Source organism: Brachypodium distachyon, chromosome 3, assembly GCF_000005505.3.
Source record: "Brachypodium distachyon strain Bd21 chromosome 3, Brachypodium_distachyon_v3.0, whole genome shotgun sequence".
Taxonomy (NCBI): Eukaryota; Viridiplantae; Streptophyta; class Magnoliopsida; order Poales; family Poaceae; genus Brachypodium; species Brachypodium distachyon.
In genome coordinates, this window is record NC_016133.3 from 31,161,723 (window position 1) to 31,179,388 (window position 17,666).

The 17,666-nt window shown below is 44.7% G+C and overlaps 3 protein-coding genes across 3 annotated transcripts; 2 read left to right on the forward strand and 1 right to left on the reverse strand.

The window, feature by feature from the left end:
• The first annotated feature begins 720 nt into the window (after positions 1-720).
• LOC100841239 lies at positions 721-1,798 on the forward strand. Its single transcript, XM_003571866.4, has 2 exons — positions 721-1,368; positions 1,447-1,798. The coding sequence occupies exons 1-2, from the start codon at positions 891-893 to the stop codon at positions 1,647-1,649; spliced, it is 681 nt and encodes a 226-aa protein (XP_003571914.2). The 5' UTR covers positions 721-890; the 3' UTR covers positions 1,650-1,798.
• Positions 1,799-3,250: 1,452 nt separating this feature from the next.
• On the forward strand, positions 3,251-8,341 carry LOC100824411 (nijmegen breakage syndrome 1 protein). Its single transcript, XM_003574043.4, has 13 exons — positions 3,251-3,453; positions 3,551-3,604; positions 4,137-4,395; positions 4,597-4,685; positions 4,805-4,935; positions 5,411-5,457; positions 5,952-6,060; positions 6,138-6,224; positions 6,522-6,693; positions 6,883-7,418; positions 7,508-7,569; positions 7,676-7,778; positions 7,854-8,341. Exons 1-13 carry the CDS (start codon positions 3,417-3,419, stop codon positions 7,908-7,910), a joined length of 1,743 nt encoding a protein of 580 aa, XP_003574091.1. The 5' UTR covers positions 3,251-3,416; the 3' UTR covers positions 7,911-8,341.
• A 577-nt stretch (positions 8,342-8,918) lies between these two features.
• On the reverse strand, positions 8,919-14,039 carry LOC100824716 (E3 ubiquitin-protein ligase RING1-like). The gene is made up of 2 exons (XM_003574044.4): positions 12,817-14,039; positions 8,919-9,166 (listed from the first exon to the last, which is right to left on the reverse strand). The coding sequence occupies exon 1, from the start codon at positions 13,938-13,940 to the stop codon at positions 12,840-12,842; it is 1,101 nt and encodes a 366-aa protein (XP_003574092.1). The 5' UTR covers positions 13,941-14,039; the 3' UTR covers positions 8,919-9,166; positions 12,817-12,839.
• Between the last annotated feature and the right edge of the window lie 3,627 nt (positions 14,040-17,666).

Consider the following 17,666-nt stretch of genomic DNA (forward strand, 5'->3'; position numbering starts at 1 on the left):
GGTCAAATCGCTCGCCCGCTTCCGCTGCGTATCGCCGGAGTGGAACGATCTCATCGGCTCCCCCGAGTTCGCGAAGCTTCACTCCGAGCGATCCCGCGGCAAGGGCAGGCTGTTCCTCAAGCCCAGAGGCCATCGTCTCTTCTACGTCTGGAAGTGCAAGACTGGTGCTGCTCCAGTACTGGAGACCATCCTGGATGACTGGAGACAGCCAACATCTTCCCTCTCGGCAAGTCTTGCCACGGCCTCGTCCTCCCGCGCTTCCTAGACTACGAAGTGCACTGCGTGTGGAACCCTTCGGCGTGCGAGATCGTGTCTCTCCCGGACAGGACGCCGGCCAGGGACATCTGGCGTGGCCGCAGGACCCACGTGGTTTACGGGATGGGCTATTGCTCGGCGACGGAGCGGTACAAAGCGGTGCGCATCCATGTTCAATAAATTTGAAAACTTTTCAGAGGTGCATATCTTCTCTTGTCGTGTGGCGTGCGTGTGTGCGTCCGATGCAGCAAGGTCGGACGGGTAGAGGAACGGTTGACATACCGCCAAGGCTGCACGGTGTGACGGTGTCTCTGCGTCTGCCACGTACCGCCTCTGACCTCGTGGCCCCACTGAGCTCGCAGGTATACCAGCGACGCTGTGACCGAAGAGGCTGCTGGTTCGAGGAAAAATATCAAGCGACCAGACCATGAAGGGAGAGGAACCAACCAAGCCAGTTCAGAAAAAGACACAAAACAACAAAAAACGAAGCAGCACGACCAGGACCCGAAAAGCCGCGGGAACCCAGGGGACACAGAGGGGAAGCGGAGCGGTGCGCAGCGCCACTCGGCATTCCCCCTCTCCCGGACGGGCGCCGCGCCCAACGAAGCCCCGCGCGCTTCCCAACGTCCACTCTCATGCGGCCCTGCCGCGGACTTTCCTTGCGGACTTGCGGTGGCGTCCTGCCGCGCTCCCTGCTGCTCCGAGCCGTCCACATCAATCAAAACTCTGTCCGCCTACCTTCCATTCGCCTATCCGCGCGCTCTTTCTGCCCGCTCCCGGCGCCGCGCTCTCCACTCCTCACTTCGGCTGGAATACTGCGTTTTCGCTGGGAACCTAGCAGGATTCAGGAGTTTTGGGGAGCGATGGCGCCGGCGTCGGGGCAGTGGGCGTGGATGGCGACGGTGGCGGCGGAGGAGCTGGCGAAGCTGGAGGACGCGCACCCCGGCCGCAGCCTTGGCCCGCTCAAGGCCGAGCTCGGGCGCATCATCGCCGACCCTGGCTGGGACGACGACGACGCCGTCCCGCTCGCCTTCCTCGGCGTCGGCGTCCCCTCCTCCTCCCAGTCCCAGTCCCAGCCGGCTGCTCCCCCAGACCTTACGCCGCTCACACAAGGTACGTATACGCGTATACGCCCATGCGCATTTGCTGCGTGCTATTATCCATTGATGGTGGTTCTTGCACGACCTGCAGAGTCCTCGACCGAGAAGCGAAAGTGGGTTGGCGGCGGCGCTGCGGTCGACCGGGAAAAGCAGAGGAAGCGCCGGCGGCGGAAGACCGAGGCGCAGCCGAGGGCGAAGAAGGACAGGGCAGACATGCTCATCGAGCGCGCGGAGGAGTACCTCAAGATGATCCGCGCCGTCAAGCATAGCTTGCGGCCTTGCTCGGAGGACTGAAACCAAGGGACAGCTTAAGGGACAGTGATTGGGAAATGAGGCTTTTGCCGATTGCCTTCGGTTCTGTATTCTGTCTTTCTTTTCGCCGCAATTGGGAAAGAGGCATCATTTCTTCTTCTTTTTTCAGGAAAAGTGGCATCATTTCGGAAGATCTTGTTCGCCTTTTATCACTGTGTGCATACGTGGAGGAATTGGAAAAAAAAGACATTAATTAACCTTTTGAGTTTCTGGGGGAGGGAGAGATGGGGCTTATAAATTTCTAAATTGATCCTCCTTTCTTTCTTGTCGAATAAGTATCGTGCAATTTGAACTGTCATTTGTGTCTGTTTGTTTCCTACCAAAGCAGAAGTCAAATGTCATTTTTGAGTATTGGAGAAATCATCTGCTAGTAATAATTAAGATTGCCTTAATTAGCAAAAAAAAAATATCAAACCAAAATACCATAAAAATATTTTTCAGCGATATATCTGATGATCTTTATTTCAGCGATGTTGGTATTTTTTTCATAAGTTCCGTCCACGAAGTATAAAATAACCCAATGATCAATACAACAAGTGTGTTAGGTTTTTGATGTGAACAAGACAGACAAACATACGAGGACTGAGTAACAATGGTTTGGTTCAATTCAGGCAAAAAAGGAAACATAATGACAAGTCCTCACCTATCATCTCAAATGAACTCAAATATTTCAAATCTAAGTTACAAGCCAATCATATAGGAATTCTAACAAGAGGTTAGATCTCAGAAAAATTCTTTTGTGTCTATGATAACTACGTGTACACTAATGTTTAACGTAAAATTCTTTTTTTTTATGATGCAACAATACAATTTCTGCTACCAATTCTTGTGTTCTTGATTACAGCAGGGTTCACTGTGTCATGGCATTATGTCCCTGCATTTTCTACCTCCGTGTTTTAATACTCCTAAGATTCGAAGAAATCTTTAATAATTCTGCTTCGTACAAGTAGTATGATGTAACATGCTGCCACGAAACTTTGACAAGATCAAGTAGAAAGCAAGGCCGAACAAAAAGGACGTTGCAGCTCAAGTTGTCAAAACGGAAAGGACGTTGCGCCGGAGACAACAACTGTGGTGAAAAACAATGGATTGTTGGCCAAAAGAACAAAGAAAAGGAAAAAGAAATACACAACACTGAAAATAATACTCACTCCCATCCATATTAGTTGTCGAAATATTACATGTATCTTGACATTTTTTAGCATAGATATGTCCATATTTAAACAAATTTGAGACAATTAATATGGATCAGAGGGAGTACATTCTATCCAGGATCCTTGTTTGCGTTCATTTTTTTTTCCGATCTACCGTATTTTCAAAAAGTTGCTTTTAGCCAAGCCGACAGTTGAAATTGAACCAAGAGAGCCCAGCAAAGAGAGAGAGAGGGGGAGGTTGATTGTTGAATCTTGAAGAAAAAACAAACAAACAGAAAATGTGCTCTCGTACTTGCACGAGCATTTTCTCCGTCCTAATGGGCTCAGCCCAGTTACTAGCTAGGCTATCGGCCTATGAGCCCCACTGGAGCGGTGACGGAGAATCCGTAACTACGTCTCCCCCCTGCAGATACGTATATCATAACCACTTCGACTAGTTCCACCACCGCGCGTGCCGTGTCAGGCGACCATCGCACTGCTCCGGCGGCCGCCACGGGAGCACCAGGACCCAACGCGGTTGCGGAGACGCCTCCCCTCGCGTCCCAGATAAGGCTCCGCCGGCGAGACGAGAGTGACGAGGTCTCGGGAGGGCGAGATGGTCTGGGCGCTGACACCCGTCAACACAGCGAGTGGTTCGCCACCTCCGTCCCCATCCTTCGATTCCGCAGAGCTCTTATATATGAGTTTTGGCTATTGGTTGGGTGATTGTTTTCCCTGTAATTTTTGCAGGGTTGCAGAAGTTCTACTTCTGCGCCGCCGGGACGTACAAGGTCGGTCGAAAAGGTACGCCCTTTTGGCCCTCCTCTCCCTTGCGTTTCCCGTGGTAGCTTCGGTTTGTTGGTTTTGGTCCGGTTTTGATTTTGCTTGCTATTGTTGACCAGTAATGCAGTTGTGCTAGTGGTCCAAACGTTCCGTTCCAGGAAACACTCAGAAGAGAGGAAACAATGTTTTGGAATTCAGATAACTTAAATTTGTGTCCTGTTTTTGTTGTACGAAATTCAGTCTAGTGAAGCCTTCATCCTTTCTACTCCCTCCGTCCCATAATTCTTGTCGTTGTTTTCAACTAAAACAACTACGAGAATTATGGGACGGAGGGAGATTTTACCAAGCAATCAAAGGACAAGGGCCATATTCTTCTATTCAGTAAATTTGATGTCATCTCCATTTAAGCATGTTCTAGAACTGATGGAATGGCAATATAATAGCAGGCAAATTAGTAGCACAAGTTTATAGTGAATATCCTTATATGAATTATTATTTTTTGAACGGCTTCTTATATGAAATTGTGGATTAACACTGGTGATTTCTGACATAGGTTGTGATATCCTTGTACCAACGGACACATCGATATCCCGAGTGCATGCAGAGATCACAATTGAAAAGATGGTTGCCTGGGATCCACAATCTGGTGCGCCAGCTACCCCTTCATATGTTAGTGTTGTTGACCGTTCGAAGTACGGCACATTTGTCAACAAGGTACAAGGGACCCAGGGAAGTCGGCCACGTAAAGATGAAGAAGTAATGCTTGCCGATGGGGACACTGTGACTTGTGGAACTGGGAATACGACCTTCAGGTGAACATAATCTAAAGAAAGGGGGCATGCGTTCTCTTCTTATGCAACTCTTTTATTAGCATGCGCAACTATGTGTAGGAAGTGATTATCAGTATATGCAACAATGGTTAAAGTAATTTTTTGTTTAATTCATATATGTAATGGTGCTTTGGTTGGAAAGGTGGAACAAGTTGTACTTAGTTCTGTTGACGTTCCTGGCAGGTTTTCATTTGTCCCCATAGTGGTCTTCTTTCATGGCAAAAAATCATCACGGATTGATCGATCATTGCAGGCAATTATGACATCTATTGGTTAGTGGTAATCTACCCTTACATGATATCTTTAAACTGCTGTTAGTTCATTAGTAAGCATAGTTTTTTTTCATCATTGTTGCTTACTGGGATTTGATAACCTGGTACTATCTCCTAAGGTGCATACGTTACTCGTAAGTGGAGTGATGAAAGTACACATGTTCTTGTGGATGAATCATCTCTGTTGACACCTGAGCTCCTTGATGCAATCATCACAAAGAAGCCAATCGTCTTGGGAAACTGGTTCAAGGTACTTCCCTTTTCCCTGCTTTGTAGCATTGCTTGTATGTCTGATGCTCTTTTTTAGCCAGCACACTATTTCCCCGGGTGCATGAATTGTGTTAAGTGTATTACTAGTTGGCTTATAAAATATACATGGCCATGAGGAGGTCCTGTGGCTTGATTCTTGAAATTGATATAGCATATATTGGGCCATGTATACTTTTTTATTCATATGTGATATGTATATTCAAGCTTGAGTTATTATTGTTTTGATCTGTTTCAGGCGATGGCTGAAAAAGAACATGCACACTTAAATTTATTAAGTTAGTGTATATTACTAGTTGGCATAATGGCATATAGAATATGGATGGTAACGAGGATGTCCTTTAGTTTGATTCTTGAAATTGATATAACAATGAACAACTAATTCATTTGTGACATGCAAACATTATTAGTCATATTTACATTCAAGTTTGAGTTATTATTGTTTTGATCTGTTTCAGGCGATGGCTGAAAAGAACGTGCACACTGAAATCCCTTCTTGTACACAGTAAGCTGCTGCGACCCTCAGCACCTGAGATAGTAGTTTATATAGATTCTTGCATCAACTTGTGGCTCTCCATAATCATAGTCTACGTTGCACAGATACGCCAGGGACTTGCCGTGTCGGTGCAGAAAACTGCCCAGAATGGGGATACGCACCAATACGGTTGGGATACTTGTGTCCCATGCCAGCCCCTTTTTCCAAATTAAAAAAAAGAAATAAAAGGAAAAACAGCTTAGATGTGCACGAGATAGTTCACCATGCCTGTAACTAATCGATCCACAGCCACTGGAAGCCTACTCGGTAGGATGAAACTTGACTCCGATTCTCCATTTTCTCTCATCTCCATAATAGTGTATAAGTAATATATTTTTTTAGCATTTTATACATGTACTCGCCGTATCCCCATAAGCGTATTTTTAGAAAATACCGTTTTCCCGTATCCCCATACCGTGTAACATAGATCATAGTTGCTGATACATTACTTGTACTTGATCCAGATATATTCCAAACTTGACTCTTGATGGGATGGAGATAAAGATGGTTGAGATCAAGCTCATGGAGAATTGCCTAGCAGGCTATACTTTTATCCTGGGATCATCGGAAAAGGTGGTGTATGTTTCTGTTATGAATTGGAATTGACATCATCAGGCATTTTGCTGTTGTCTAACGTTTCTCATTTGCAGTATAAATTTGGAGAGAAACTGCAAGCGTTACTGGAATCAATTGGAGCAACATATCTCAGTGTTGACGAGTTTTGTGCTAACAGTCAGGTAGTGTTGGACTATGCTATGAATGGTTAATACTGTTTTTTCCAAGAATAACTTGGAGGAACTGGACATTTTTTTCTTTAAAGACGCAAGGCACCAAATTCGAGTTAAAGCGCACTCAAGCTGGGAAGATGTGGTCTCTAATCAGTTTTGTTTAGTGTGGTAGTTTTGCTGGCAAAACAAATTCCTTTAGTTATTTGAGTACTACCTTTTTTGTGATTGCTGCATTGTTATTGGTTGTCGTGTACTCTTTTTATGGAATGTGCAAATATATGAATGGCTTAAGAATAAAACTAACAGGAGTCTGGAGCTGGAGAGAACGACCAACAAATTCTTCTTGTTCCTGCAAAATCTCCAGTGGAATTCAGTGAGATACGTCATCTGTTTCCTTTGTCCAAGATCACTGACGTGAAGCTATTTGTTGCTATATTGTCTGGTCGCTTGGAAGCAGCTGCTATTGAACCACCTGCTTGTAAGTATCAATAGTTCCATGAGTATATTTTTAAAGAAGGTGCACAAGCTTTAGACATCTTATCGTTAAGCAGTTCCATATACTAGTACACTACACTACCATCCCTGCAATTTTGTTTTGACTTTAGAGTTTTATTAGCAGTATGGTATATAAGGGTTTGTGATGTTTATTTTGTTTTGTTTCTGCCAGACATTATTACATCCTCAAATACGACAGATGAAACTTTTGTGGCGGATTCTGATGTTGAAATTGATACTGCAATATCTGATCATACTGTTGCTGCTAGCAAGTCTCAGCATCATATTCAGCAAACCTGTGATGATAAAACGGAAGGCAAATTGACAACCAGTGATAATGCTGTAAATTATGGAGAAACAAAGGTCAATATTGATATTCCTGACGACCTGGAGAAAGATGAAATTTCAAAATCCATGGAGGCTGATGTTCAGGTCATAGAGAAAACAACAACTCCTGTGTTCAAAGCTGGGTGTGAGGATGTTCAAGTTATAAACATGCCACAGGGTAAGAAGTTGGAAAATAGCATGGATAAGACATGCAATGCTGTTTTCGTAAACAAGGCACCAAAGGATGAGAAGTTGGATCCTAGCACGGATGAGACTTGTCATATTATTTTTAGTCAAGATCTGATTGTCAAAAGGGTACGTCAGACAGCTCATGCTATGACAACAGAAGCTGGAGGCGTTAACTTTAAACGCTTTAGAAAGGTATATACAGTATGCCTTGTTCCTGCAGTTTTTTCTTTCACAAACAGTTGAATGGCAACACTCTTAATCCTCGATGTTCAACCTTTCAGAGGGAAACTGTGTCTGGAAACAGCTTCAGGGCCCTTATCCCATTTGCACGAGAACCATACAGGTAATAAGAATTAGAAACGCTTTCGCATGGAACTTCAAAGTTTGTTACTCCGTAGTAGGTTTGGCACTAACAAGCTTTACTGTGGTTTGTGTCCCTCTTTTGGTAGAGAATCTGATTACGAAAGTGGCACATTGACGGATTTCATGCGAGAGGAGAAGCGGCGAAAACAAATGGAATCCATCGCAGAGGACCTCTTCAACAATCAGAAGGTAAGGTGTAGGTCTACAGCACTGCCATAATCTGTCTTGTGTATGTATTCTTACCATGTGATGGTGGATTTCCAGTCAAAGAAAAAGGCGTCTGCAGGTAGTTCAATTCAGACCCTACTCACTGGTCGCTGAAGAAATCCAGGAGAAAATTATCCTCCGTTTTTGACTCTTGGTTGGAGTATCTGAGCAACTGCATCCTCCACTTCCCTACTGGACGTCGGCTCTGTTCTCGTGCGGCACCTTCGTTTCTCAAGTTTGAACGAAGGTTTAATGGAGGCCTTACTCCCGTGGTTGATGGTTCTTCCCACAGCATGACGAGTAAAGCTGGCGAGTGAAGGTACATAGGAAGGGTGCGTGTAAGACACACTTGTAATCCAAGGGCAGTTCTCGTAATCACATTCTGGCAAGACGTTGGCGTACACGTCCAGAAAACTCTGCAGTGTTGTATTGGTGTTAGTTTTCTCCTGGTCACCTCGATTGTGTGCTGCCTTCGATAGAGGCATAGAGCGTCTGTAACTTCGACGGAAGCAGCCGGCAACGCGTACGAGTAGATTTGGACTTGAGGGGCGTTTAATGAGAGCACTTATTTCATAAAATACGCACTCCGTTTCTAAATATGAGATGCTCTAACTTTGTTCTAAGTTAAAAAAATAGAAAGTTTGAAAATTTATAAAAAAAATCTACCAACATTCATAATTCTCGTCGTGGTTTAGCACGACGACAAGAATTATGGAACGGAAGAAGTATAATTCTAGAATAGTTTTATTGAATTCGTCGTGGTTTAGCATTGTAGGTATTAGTATACTTTTCTACAAACTCGGTTACGAAGGTAGAACTTCTAAAACTACAGTAGATGTGTTGCACGCCGCCGTTCGTGGAACATAGCTGGAGCGTCGTACTCCAACGGTCTCAAGGCAGAATGAAAGGTTACGTGGTGCCAAGGAACCAAGGTTTCAGCAGCCTGCAAGATCGCATGAGAATAAACGGCAACAGGGGTCACCCACCGAGTGCAGAACTGCAGTCTGTATAGCCTGCAGGTGCGATGCTGTCCTGCAAACGCACATGCATATCTCTTATTTCTTCTAACTTGGCTCAGCAACGAGCATTTCATTCTCATCTGACACGCGCAGGCTAGGTAGGTTGGGATCCTTGACGAAACGAGATCAATTAACAAATCTGCACATAGTCTAAAGCAACGCACGTTCGCAACAGTTTCTGTCCCCTGTGTACACGACCTAATGGACAGCAAAGACGAGAACTAAAAACCAACAGCATTGTTCCACCAAACAAAACGGCTGTAAATTCCTTTGGTCTTTTGATGTCTGTAGTATAAGTTATGGTGACACACGAATGATGTAGACCTTTGGACGGAGCACTGACAAGGGAAGCTGCAATCAGATAAGACCTCTGTTAGTAGCTGGTATAAACTGCGAAAGGAAAGAAAAAGTTACTACATGTCCCTAAATGGGCAAAGATGGGAGAGGCAAAAGTGGAATAATGCACAAGCAAGCAGCAAGAGATAATGGGTGTAGTGTAGATAAGAGAAAGATGAAGAAATCGAAGGTATACCATAGAACAAAGCACTAAACTAACTGTAATGCTACGGCAATGTCATAGAAACCATATCTAGCATGTTTCTGAGACAGTCTAGAAACCACTTATAGAGAGACTGGTCTCAGACATAACCTATTCGAACTGTAGTATGTCAGTCAATTGACATTTCATATGGTTGTAACATTGCCACAGAAAAAAGTAGTGTAATGTGCTAATGCGGTCAAAAGCCGTATCCTCAGATAACTAATTAAACGGTCATTGTAACACACAAAAGGCAAGGGAATAAAATAGCTGAAGAAAGCCTGACTAGTCTCACAAAAATGAAAAAAATATGTGTGTTCCCAAGGGGAAATATGCTGATATCAATGGGGCCTGTGCATGCCATTGAACATAGAAAAAATGTCATCACTGTTACCAGACTTGACCATAGAGGCAAAGATTTGAAAGAAAGAATGCAAAGAACATGCCATCACTTATATGGGGAAGTATCCGGTGAAAACCCTCGTTCGGTGCAAACCGTGCAAACTTCATAAAAACCATGTTTAAAAGTTTCAAAAAAATTCTACAAAAATATCATATGTTGGGAGTGTGATGTTCTACACACCTGCAAAATTTCAAGTTCAAAGTCAAAATCATTTCGAAGGAATTAAAAAGAGAAATTTACAGTGAATAGTGTCAAACATTGAAAGATCACTATTCATGCAGAATTTGTTTTTTTCGCTGCTACCAAACGCCATTGAGTTTGGACTTGAAATTTTACACATATATAAAACACCACTTTTCTAACATATGTAATTTTTTCGAGAATTTTTTGAACTTTTTTCGATGTAGTTTTCACAGTTTGCACTGTAGAGGTGGTTTTCACCGGATATTTTGCCCACTTATAATTGTATTCAACAGCGAAACTAACAACTAAGGGAACAAGTAGAGGCATGGAGATCTAGCTCCCTACAGAAGAGGAATTTCCAAGATCCAGTGCTAACGTTGACGGTGTCAAAGAATTTATAGTTCCTTTGCTTCCAGATATGAGTATATGACAGACGATCTTGGAAAATGAATCCAGAATCTCTAACAAAACAGCTTATCTTGACAACTCTGCTACATATTTTGTTAAAAATTCTGAAATTAGATTATCTTTCTATGCTGGTAGTTGCCAAAATCCATATAGCTATCATGAACTACAGCATTATTTAGTCAATTACAAAAAACAATCACGTGTGTAAGGTGAAACCTTCAGAAAACAACAATCTTTAATGGAAGAAGAAAGAAAACTTTTGCAGGTATGACTTGACAAACCAATATGGAAAGAAAGTAACTGAATAAGCATCCAAATTAATACTCGTATAATGAATGATATTTAACAGGAGTCAAAACTGTGAATACGGACGCACGGATGACAACCTCCTAGACAGTCTAATGGACTTCGATGAAATTGAGATTTTCAAAAAGCAAGTAAGCTGTACTATAATCAACAAAAAATTATCGGGTCTAAGAGAATATGAATTGGCATTATGATTACTGGGTGAAGTATCAAGATAAGCTTAATGCTTCAAAGCAGTAGTCTCTTAACTCGAAAATACCTGGAGTAACAGAAAGATTAGCAGAGATGTTTGCAAGCATAAGTCTTTCTTTTGGATTCCTGAATATGTACTCTATACATACGTCATGGCGCCCATGGAAGGCATCACAACCACCCCCGCAATAAAATTGGTGTGTGGCGTCGCGGTCCCGTCCCGTGGCGTCGCAGGGACGCTTTGAACTCCGTGGTGCTAAAATTGCGATGCCACAGAAAAGAACAGCAGAGCAGGCGTGCGCGGGAGGAAACTGCAGGAGGAAAGGCGGTTGCGTGGGAGGGAGGGTGAGGGAATAGGGCAAGTGACAAGTCTCCCCCCGCCCCCCGTGAAATAAAAGTCACTGAGAAATTGGGAAAGAGAGAGGAGAGGGAATCGAGTGTTCCTTCCCCAGCGCTGGCCTGGCAGTTCCTTCTCCGACCTCTCCGAACTCCAGCAGCAGGTATGTCTTCTTCCTCCCACCTTCTCCTGTCCCTCTCTCCCTCTCTGCTCTGTTCTGCCCTCGTTCCCTCGCTCTGATCTGTTCTATGCTACTAACCCTCTCTGCTATGCTCTGTTCCCCTCTCCCTCCCTATACTTAGATGATGAAATTATAGGCTAGTAAATTTCTATGATGCTCATTATAGGCTAGTACATTTCGATGATGCCATTATAGGCTAGTGTATTTCTATGATGCCATTATAGGCTAGTGTATTTCTATGATGCCATTATAGGCTAGTGTATTTCTATGATGCCATTATAGGCTAGTGTATTTCTATGATGCTATTATAGGCTAGTAAATTTCTATGATGCCATTATACGCTACTAAATTTCTATGATGCCATTATAGGCAAAGTATATCAAGTCGAGGTACATATGTACTAAATTGGTGATTTATATGATGCCATTATATGCTAGTATACTTCTATGAAGTCGCCACGGCACACGCCATAAGCTTTATAAAGCTGTGAGGGGGTTGGGTCACCGCAACTCGCCACGCCGTATTCAAAACCATGATGATACCATCCTTTAGATGTACCAACGTACGGTAATTACCCCAAAAAAAGTCATGAAACTCCTGAAAGCAATTGACACAGCATATCTGTAACATGTCACACAACTTCAAGTCCAAATTTGACCCACAGCTCGAGAAAAGATAAGAACAAGTCCGGTGCTAATCACAGCTGCACTTGTTTTTTTTTCTCAAGCTGCAGAAATTTGGATACAAATTGTTTTCGGAAAACAAATCACAAATATTTGGGCGTGATACCGTGCATTGGCATCATGGCTAATATGTTCTCATGTGCAATGATAGGATCCTCACCACAAAGAAAATATGCAGCACATATTGGCTTCAAAGACAGCAGGTAAAACTAGATTAGATATGCGGATGAAATTTGAGTCTGGATCATCTAATATTGAACTGCAGCATTAGTAAGTTCCATTCCAAATATTGTTGTGAAGTTTTTCAAACAAACTAATGAACCTCTATGAGCAAAACATTGGCTTTCTCATCATGAACTAAACCCCAATTATGTGTGTTTTTTGCATTAGCAGCTGCCTACTATTGAATACATATTTATATTATTACAAACATAACACAACTCTGGATGTGTGTATGCTAATGTTACCGTGCGATGATATAAAGTCACCAAATCAGAGATGTGCCCGAAATTGGATGTGAACAATCAGCTTTCAGATATGTTAATTCAGAACTGTGCCCTTTCAGAATAATGAAGTGCAAGCGCATTTACCAAAGTTCTTAAGAAATTTTGAAGTAGCTTTCACTTCTAGTCAACAAAAAACAGCAGTTCTAAAGTCCAAACAACAGATTGAAGGTGTTTCAACTTCGACAGAGATAATAAATAGTTCTGAACAGTCTACCAAGGCAACAGTAGTCAATAAAGATGGTTGTGTTTTACTGTGTGAAATACCTCCACTGATAACTCATTTGCGCTCAATTCTTGTTGCTGCCACCTCCATCCTGCGAGCTACTGCCAGCATCCCCATTGTTCCCATCTTGCTGCGGTGTTTGCCCTCCCAATCCACCAAACGGCCATGGCAGCGACACATTGAATCTCCTTTCAACTACCCTCGCCGTCTCCCCTGTCTCCTCCCTTCCTTCCTCAGCAGCGCTAGAGTTCCCAGATGCAGCTGCGGAAGCGATGCCAACAGCTGGCTGTGGGTTCGAGGTCTTATTGCCCTCGTAATCAGGATCATCAGTGGGAAGCTCGAAGCGGCAGATGGGGCACGAGTTATGGAGCTCCAACCAGGGTACTATGCAGTAGTCGTGGTAGATGTGCTTGCAGGGCATCTGCTTGGCCCCCTCCCCAGGTGAGAAATCTTCCTTGCAGACAGCGCACTCAGCGCCCTCCGCCGCCGCGACCATAGAATCAGTCACGACAACATCAGGAAGCGTGGAGAGGGCCGATTTGGCGGCCGGAGGGGTGCCGTAGCGGTTGGGGTCGTTCTCCGCCAGTTGCTCGATGAGTTGCTCCAGGCCCGGGCCGACGAAGTAGTCCCCGAAGCTCGCCCCACCTGTACGGCCGCCTAGGCCGGGGGCGAGGCTGACGCTGGCATCGTCGAGGAGGACCTGGATGTTGGCGCCGCCCTCCATGAGGCTGTGGATGTAGTTCTGGAAGAAGGTGACCGGGTCGAAGGACTCGGGCTCGTTCTCGGGTGTCGCGGTGCCCGCGGCGGAGGCAGCACCGCTCCCGCTCCTGGACCTGGCACGGCGGCCCTCCTGGAGGTCGAGGATGCTGGTGAGGAAGTTGGACAGGTCGCTGGAGGGGGCTGCGGCGGAGGAGGACGAGGAGGATCGGGATGGGGGGGAGGGGGCGGTGGCGGTGGGCATCATAGGGGGGAAGGCGAAGGGGAAGGGGAGGATGGTGGGGGCGGGGACGGTGACCTCCTCGAGGAAGTCGCCGCCGCACTCGGGGCAGGAGAGCTCGCCGGCGGCGGCCGCGGAGGCAGCGATGAGCACGGTGCGGTTGCATTGGTAGCAGAAGAACTGCTTGCGCGCGAGGCTGGCGTAGTAAGCGGCGCCTGGGGTCGACATGGCGGCGCCCAGCGGTCTCGGCGGCGGCGGCGGCGACGATGGGAATTTTTTTTTCTTTTCGGAATTTAGGTCTTCGCCTTTCAGTATCGTCTAGTCCCATTTTGTGGGTTTCTCCGCTTTTATTATGATGAAGAGTCGTGACTCTGGACTCTGGAGTCAGGGAATCAGGGATAGGAAGGAGTTTGGGACGGAAATTTAGAAATCGGTCTATTCTGTTCAGGTCGGATATACGGTTGGTGGCTCTAGCCTGGTAATTTAGAAATCGGTTTGAATTTGTAAATCGAGTTTGACTTCATGCGAAATAACTAGGCCATCTTCGATGCAAGAACTGAGATAGACGATCGAGAAAGAGAAAAGAGATACAAACATCCACATCATAAATGTTACATACTTCGGTGCATGGTGTTATTTTAGAGAAGTGCAAACAAACAAAAACGGAACCATTATGTGTACCATGCTTTTGCATCTGAACTTCGTGCGATGTTCAGATGGATGGCTTTAACCTGCACAACTCATTCAATGGATGGTCCTCATGATTTGTCATACTAAATGGGATGCCGAACGTCGTACGTGTTGAACCAAAAAGGCAGATTCTAAGTTCAAATTCGATGACAACTTTTGAGTTAAAAATAAATCATAAACAAGCTAAACATTTGGGAATTTGAACTCCAAGTTAGCCAAAACCAGTGCCCTATTGGGTTGTCTTATCTTTGGCAATGTTCACATCATTTTTCTTTGGGATGGCAAGTTGGGGTTAGGATCAAGGCTTTGGGTCAAAGATGGTGTGGTCTGCAATGGGCAAGCACGGAAGTTAATAGGTTGATTGGTACCAAAGAGCTGGTAAAAAAAAACATCAGATAGTGACAACTATTCTAGTCAGAAACAGGGAACGTGATAGCAAATTCGATGCCATACACATCACATAATGGGAAATAAAAAACAAGAGTGATGGCGGACAACAAGAGATGAGCATGAATTAAAATGGGGTTTGCTCAACAAAGATTTCCATCAGGACATGAGCAAAATAGGAGTGATTGATGCATGTGGTGAAGCAAGGGATGCCAACTAATACCATGGGACAAGGGGACTAGGATTGGAAAATACACGGTTCATACTTGAGGTGACAACCAAATCTAGAAACTTCAAGTGCGATTGGGGTTTAAAAACAACTAGCTCAATATGTTGGCGCATTTAAAGAGACGGTGAATTAATAATACTGGAGTAGAAATTTATGTAATATACCATATAGTGCGCATACAAACGAAACTACGTAGGACCATACCATGCGCAACCTCTACCTAGCTAGTTGTGCACGAGTGGAGTAAACACGTCATCATCTATCGTCCTTTGAAGATATCCACCTAGTAGCATAAATAGAACATCCTAAATTATATACTGAGAGTGGACATATTTCTAAAAGGAATAAAAGTTGAATACAAAAACCCAAAACTCTAAAAAATCCGAAACACTTGTGTGTTTTTTAGAGAAACACTAGTATGTGAAGTGTTTTAATTTGGTACAAAAATGGAGTGTTTTGTGGGGGGACTAGGGATAATACCCTCTAAACTCTTTCTACCAAACAATCATTTGGACTTCCTAGTGTTTTCAATTTGGAGTGGACCCTAGAAAACACCCCAAAAACTTTAGTATCGAACAAGGCCTTAAAGGGCCCCACCACGGGTTATGGTTATACGAAGGGTTAAGAGATGCTGAATGGGAGTGTATATACTTTTGGTGCATATGATTAATCTGTTCCTTGCTCTAACAAATCATGAATTTTTTTATAATATGTGCACATAAAGCAACTAGGGTCACGACCATGAGGAATGAATAATTGAACTCTTGTTAAAGATAGCGAATTTATATGAAGTGATATGGCTGTGGGGTGGCCGATCTTTCGATGAGATTGATAAGTCTCGATTTGGGTAGAAGGTGACGTTGACAATCCGACTACGGCCTAGGAGGCAGCACCTTAGCAATCGATACACCAACTCCAGAGAGTTATTGATCACGCAGGGGCACGATCAACCTGACCACGAAAGTCTTTGTTCCTGCAAGCAATCGAAGAACAAGATAAATAGCAAATACAATCTTAAATTGCGAATATGTCGTACAAATCGATGTCTCAACAAGACGATAAGTTGGGGTTCCGAAAGTGGTAAAGCAGGTGGTCTAGCCGATACACGTGATTACACGAAGTAGTAGCGATGGCTAACTTTTAACTAAACAAAACCCAAGGCTCCATAGGGGGCTCGTGGGGTATATAAAGGAGGAGGGAGAGGAATTTCGTCCACCTTGAGTGAAATCCAACTCTATTTCTAATTTCCTAACAAACTACAACTCTTTTGGAAACTGGAAAACATATCCGTCAGCTTATTTTGTCCGCCACGCTTAGCTCGAGTTGAATCATTTGGTGGGATCCTTTGGAAAGGTCTCGAAATTATTTTTCCAACAAGTACATGTTTGCTTTATTTGGACTCCGGATGTGGCCTGGGTGATTAAAACTGTTGTTATTCTCGACAACAATTAGAGTAAGGGGTGCCAATGCTCGATGGCACAAGCACGGGAATAAAGGTAGAGCGTGTACGCCGGTCTTATAGCAAAGGTCGCCGTACACTTGGACAAGTTAACACGTCGATATTTTTTGAATAGGTTCGGTCGACCCTGCGGGTGCGACTTAATCCTATGTTAGGAAAGGCTTCGAGGGGGTTGTTAGCCTAGGGCTTGGGCCGAGCGGATCATCCCAAGACACCTTTCGGCGAGAGGTTCGTCAGGGCCGCCTCGTACTTGGACCGAACGCGTCTTTCCAAGTATCGAGGTTAGGATATCCTTGGAACTCTAACCCAACCCCTTCTCCTTCGAGCCCGTGCCAACCAAGGTTAGCTCGGAGCCTCAAAACTAGAGTCCCCTAGAAGGCTTTCTCGAGGACGATCGACTTTCAGTCTTGAGCGGCGCGCGAGAGCGAACCTTAGAGGGAGCACTCTAGCCCTTTCCCCTTGAGTTTATTCAAGTGAGAGAGTGAATGATACATGCCCCCATGGGGAGGTATTTATAGCCTAGGGGTCCATGACAAAAGACCATGGCTACCCTTGAGGGAGAGAGAAAAGTGGGGGCAAAATGGTAAAAGTAGCTCCTTTGGTCCATAGCTTTTGTGTTCTCCATGTGAGAAAAGTAGAGCTTGGTCCATGGTCCACCATGGACTAAGGGCCCCCTCCTCTCATCTTTCTTGCCCCCCACTCAAGCTCATTTGACCCTTTGACCATGGCATGAGAGGCTTGACTCGTTGACTAGTCTTCCTTTGCCACGTAGGATTGACCGTGCCACGTAGGCGTCTTGACTTTTGCTTGCGAAATGTTGACTTGGTCGTCGCCACGTAGGAATTACGGCCCGGCCCATATAAGAATTTTATTTTACTACAACAGTAGCCCCCTTGAGCTGGAGGCATTGAGAATGCCTTCGAGTCAACCTCTGAGGCGAGACTCTTGAGTCATGTCCTTGTATTTGCGATGGGGTCCTTGATGAATTTCCTGGCTGGCTCCCTTATGATAAGCTGAGGTACTTGGTGGTTTTCCTGCAAAGAATGGGAGTCTTGGAGGCATTGTGGGGAGATTCCATGCCCCTGACGATGTTCTCTGCGAGAAATCGAGTTTCGGGGGGTATTTTTAGCAAAACCGGAACCCTAGAGGCCTCTTTGTGAGAAATCCGGTGTCCCGGAGGACTTTTTTG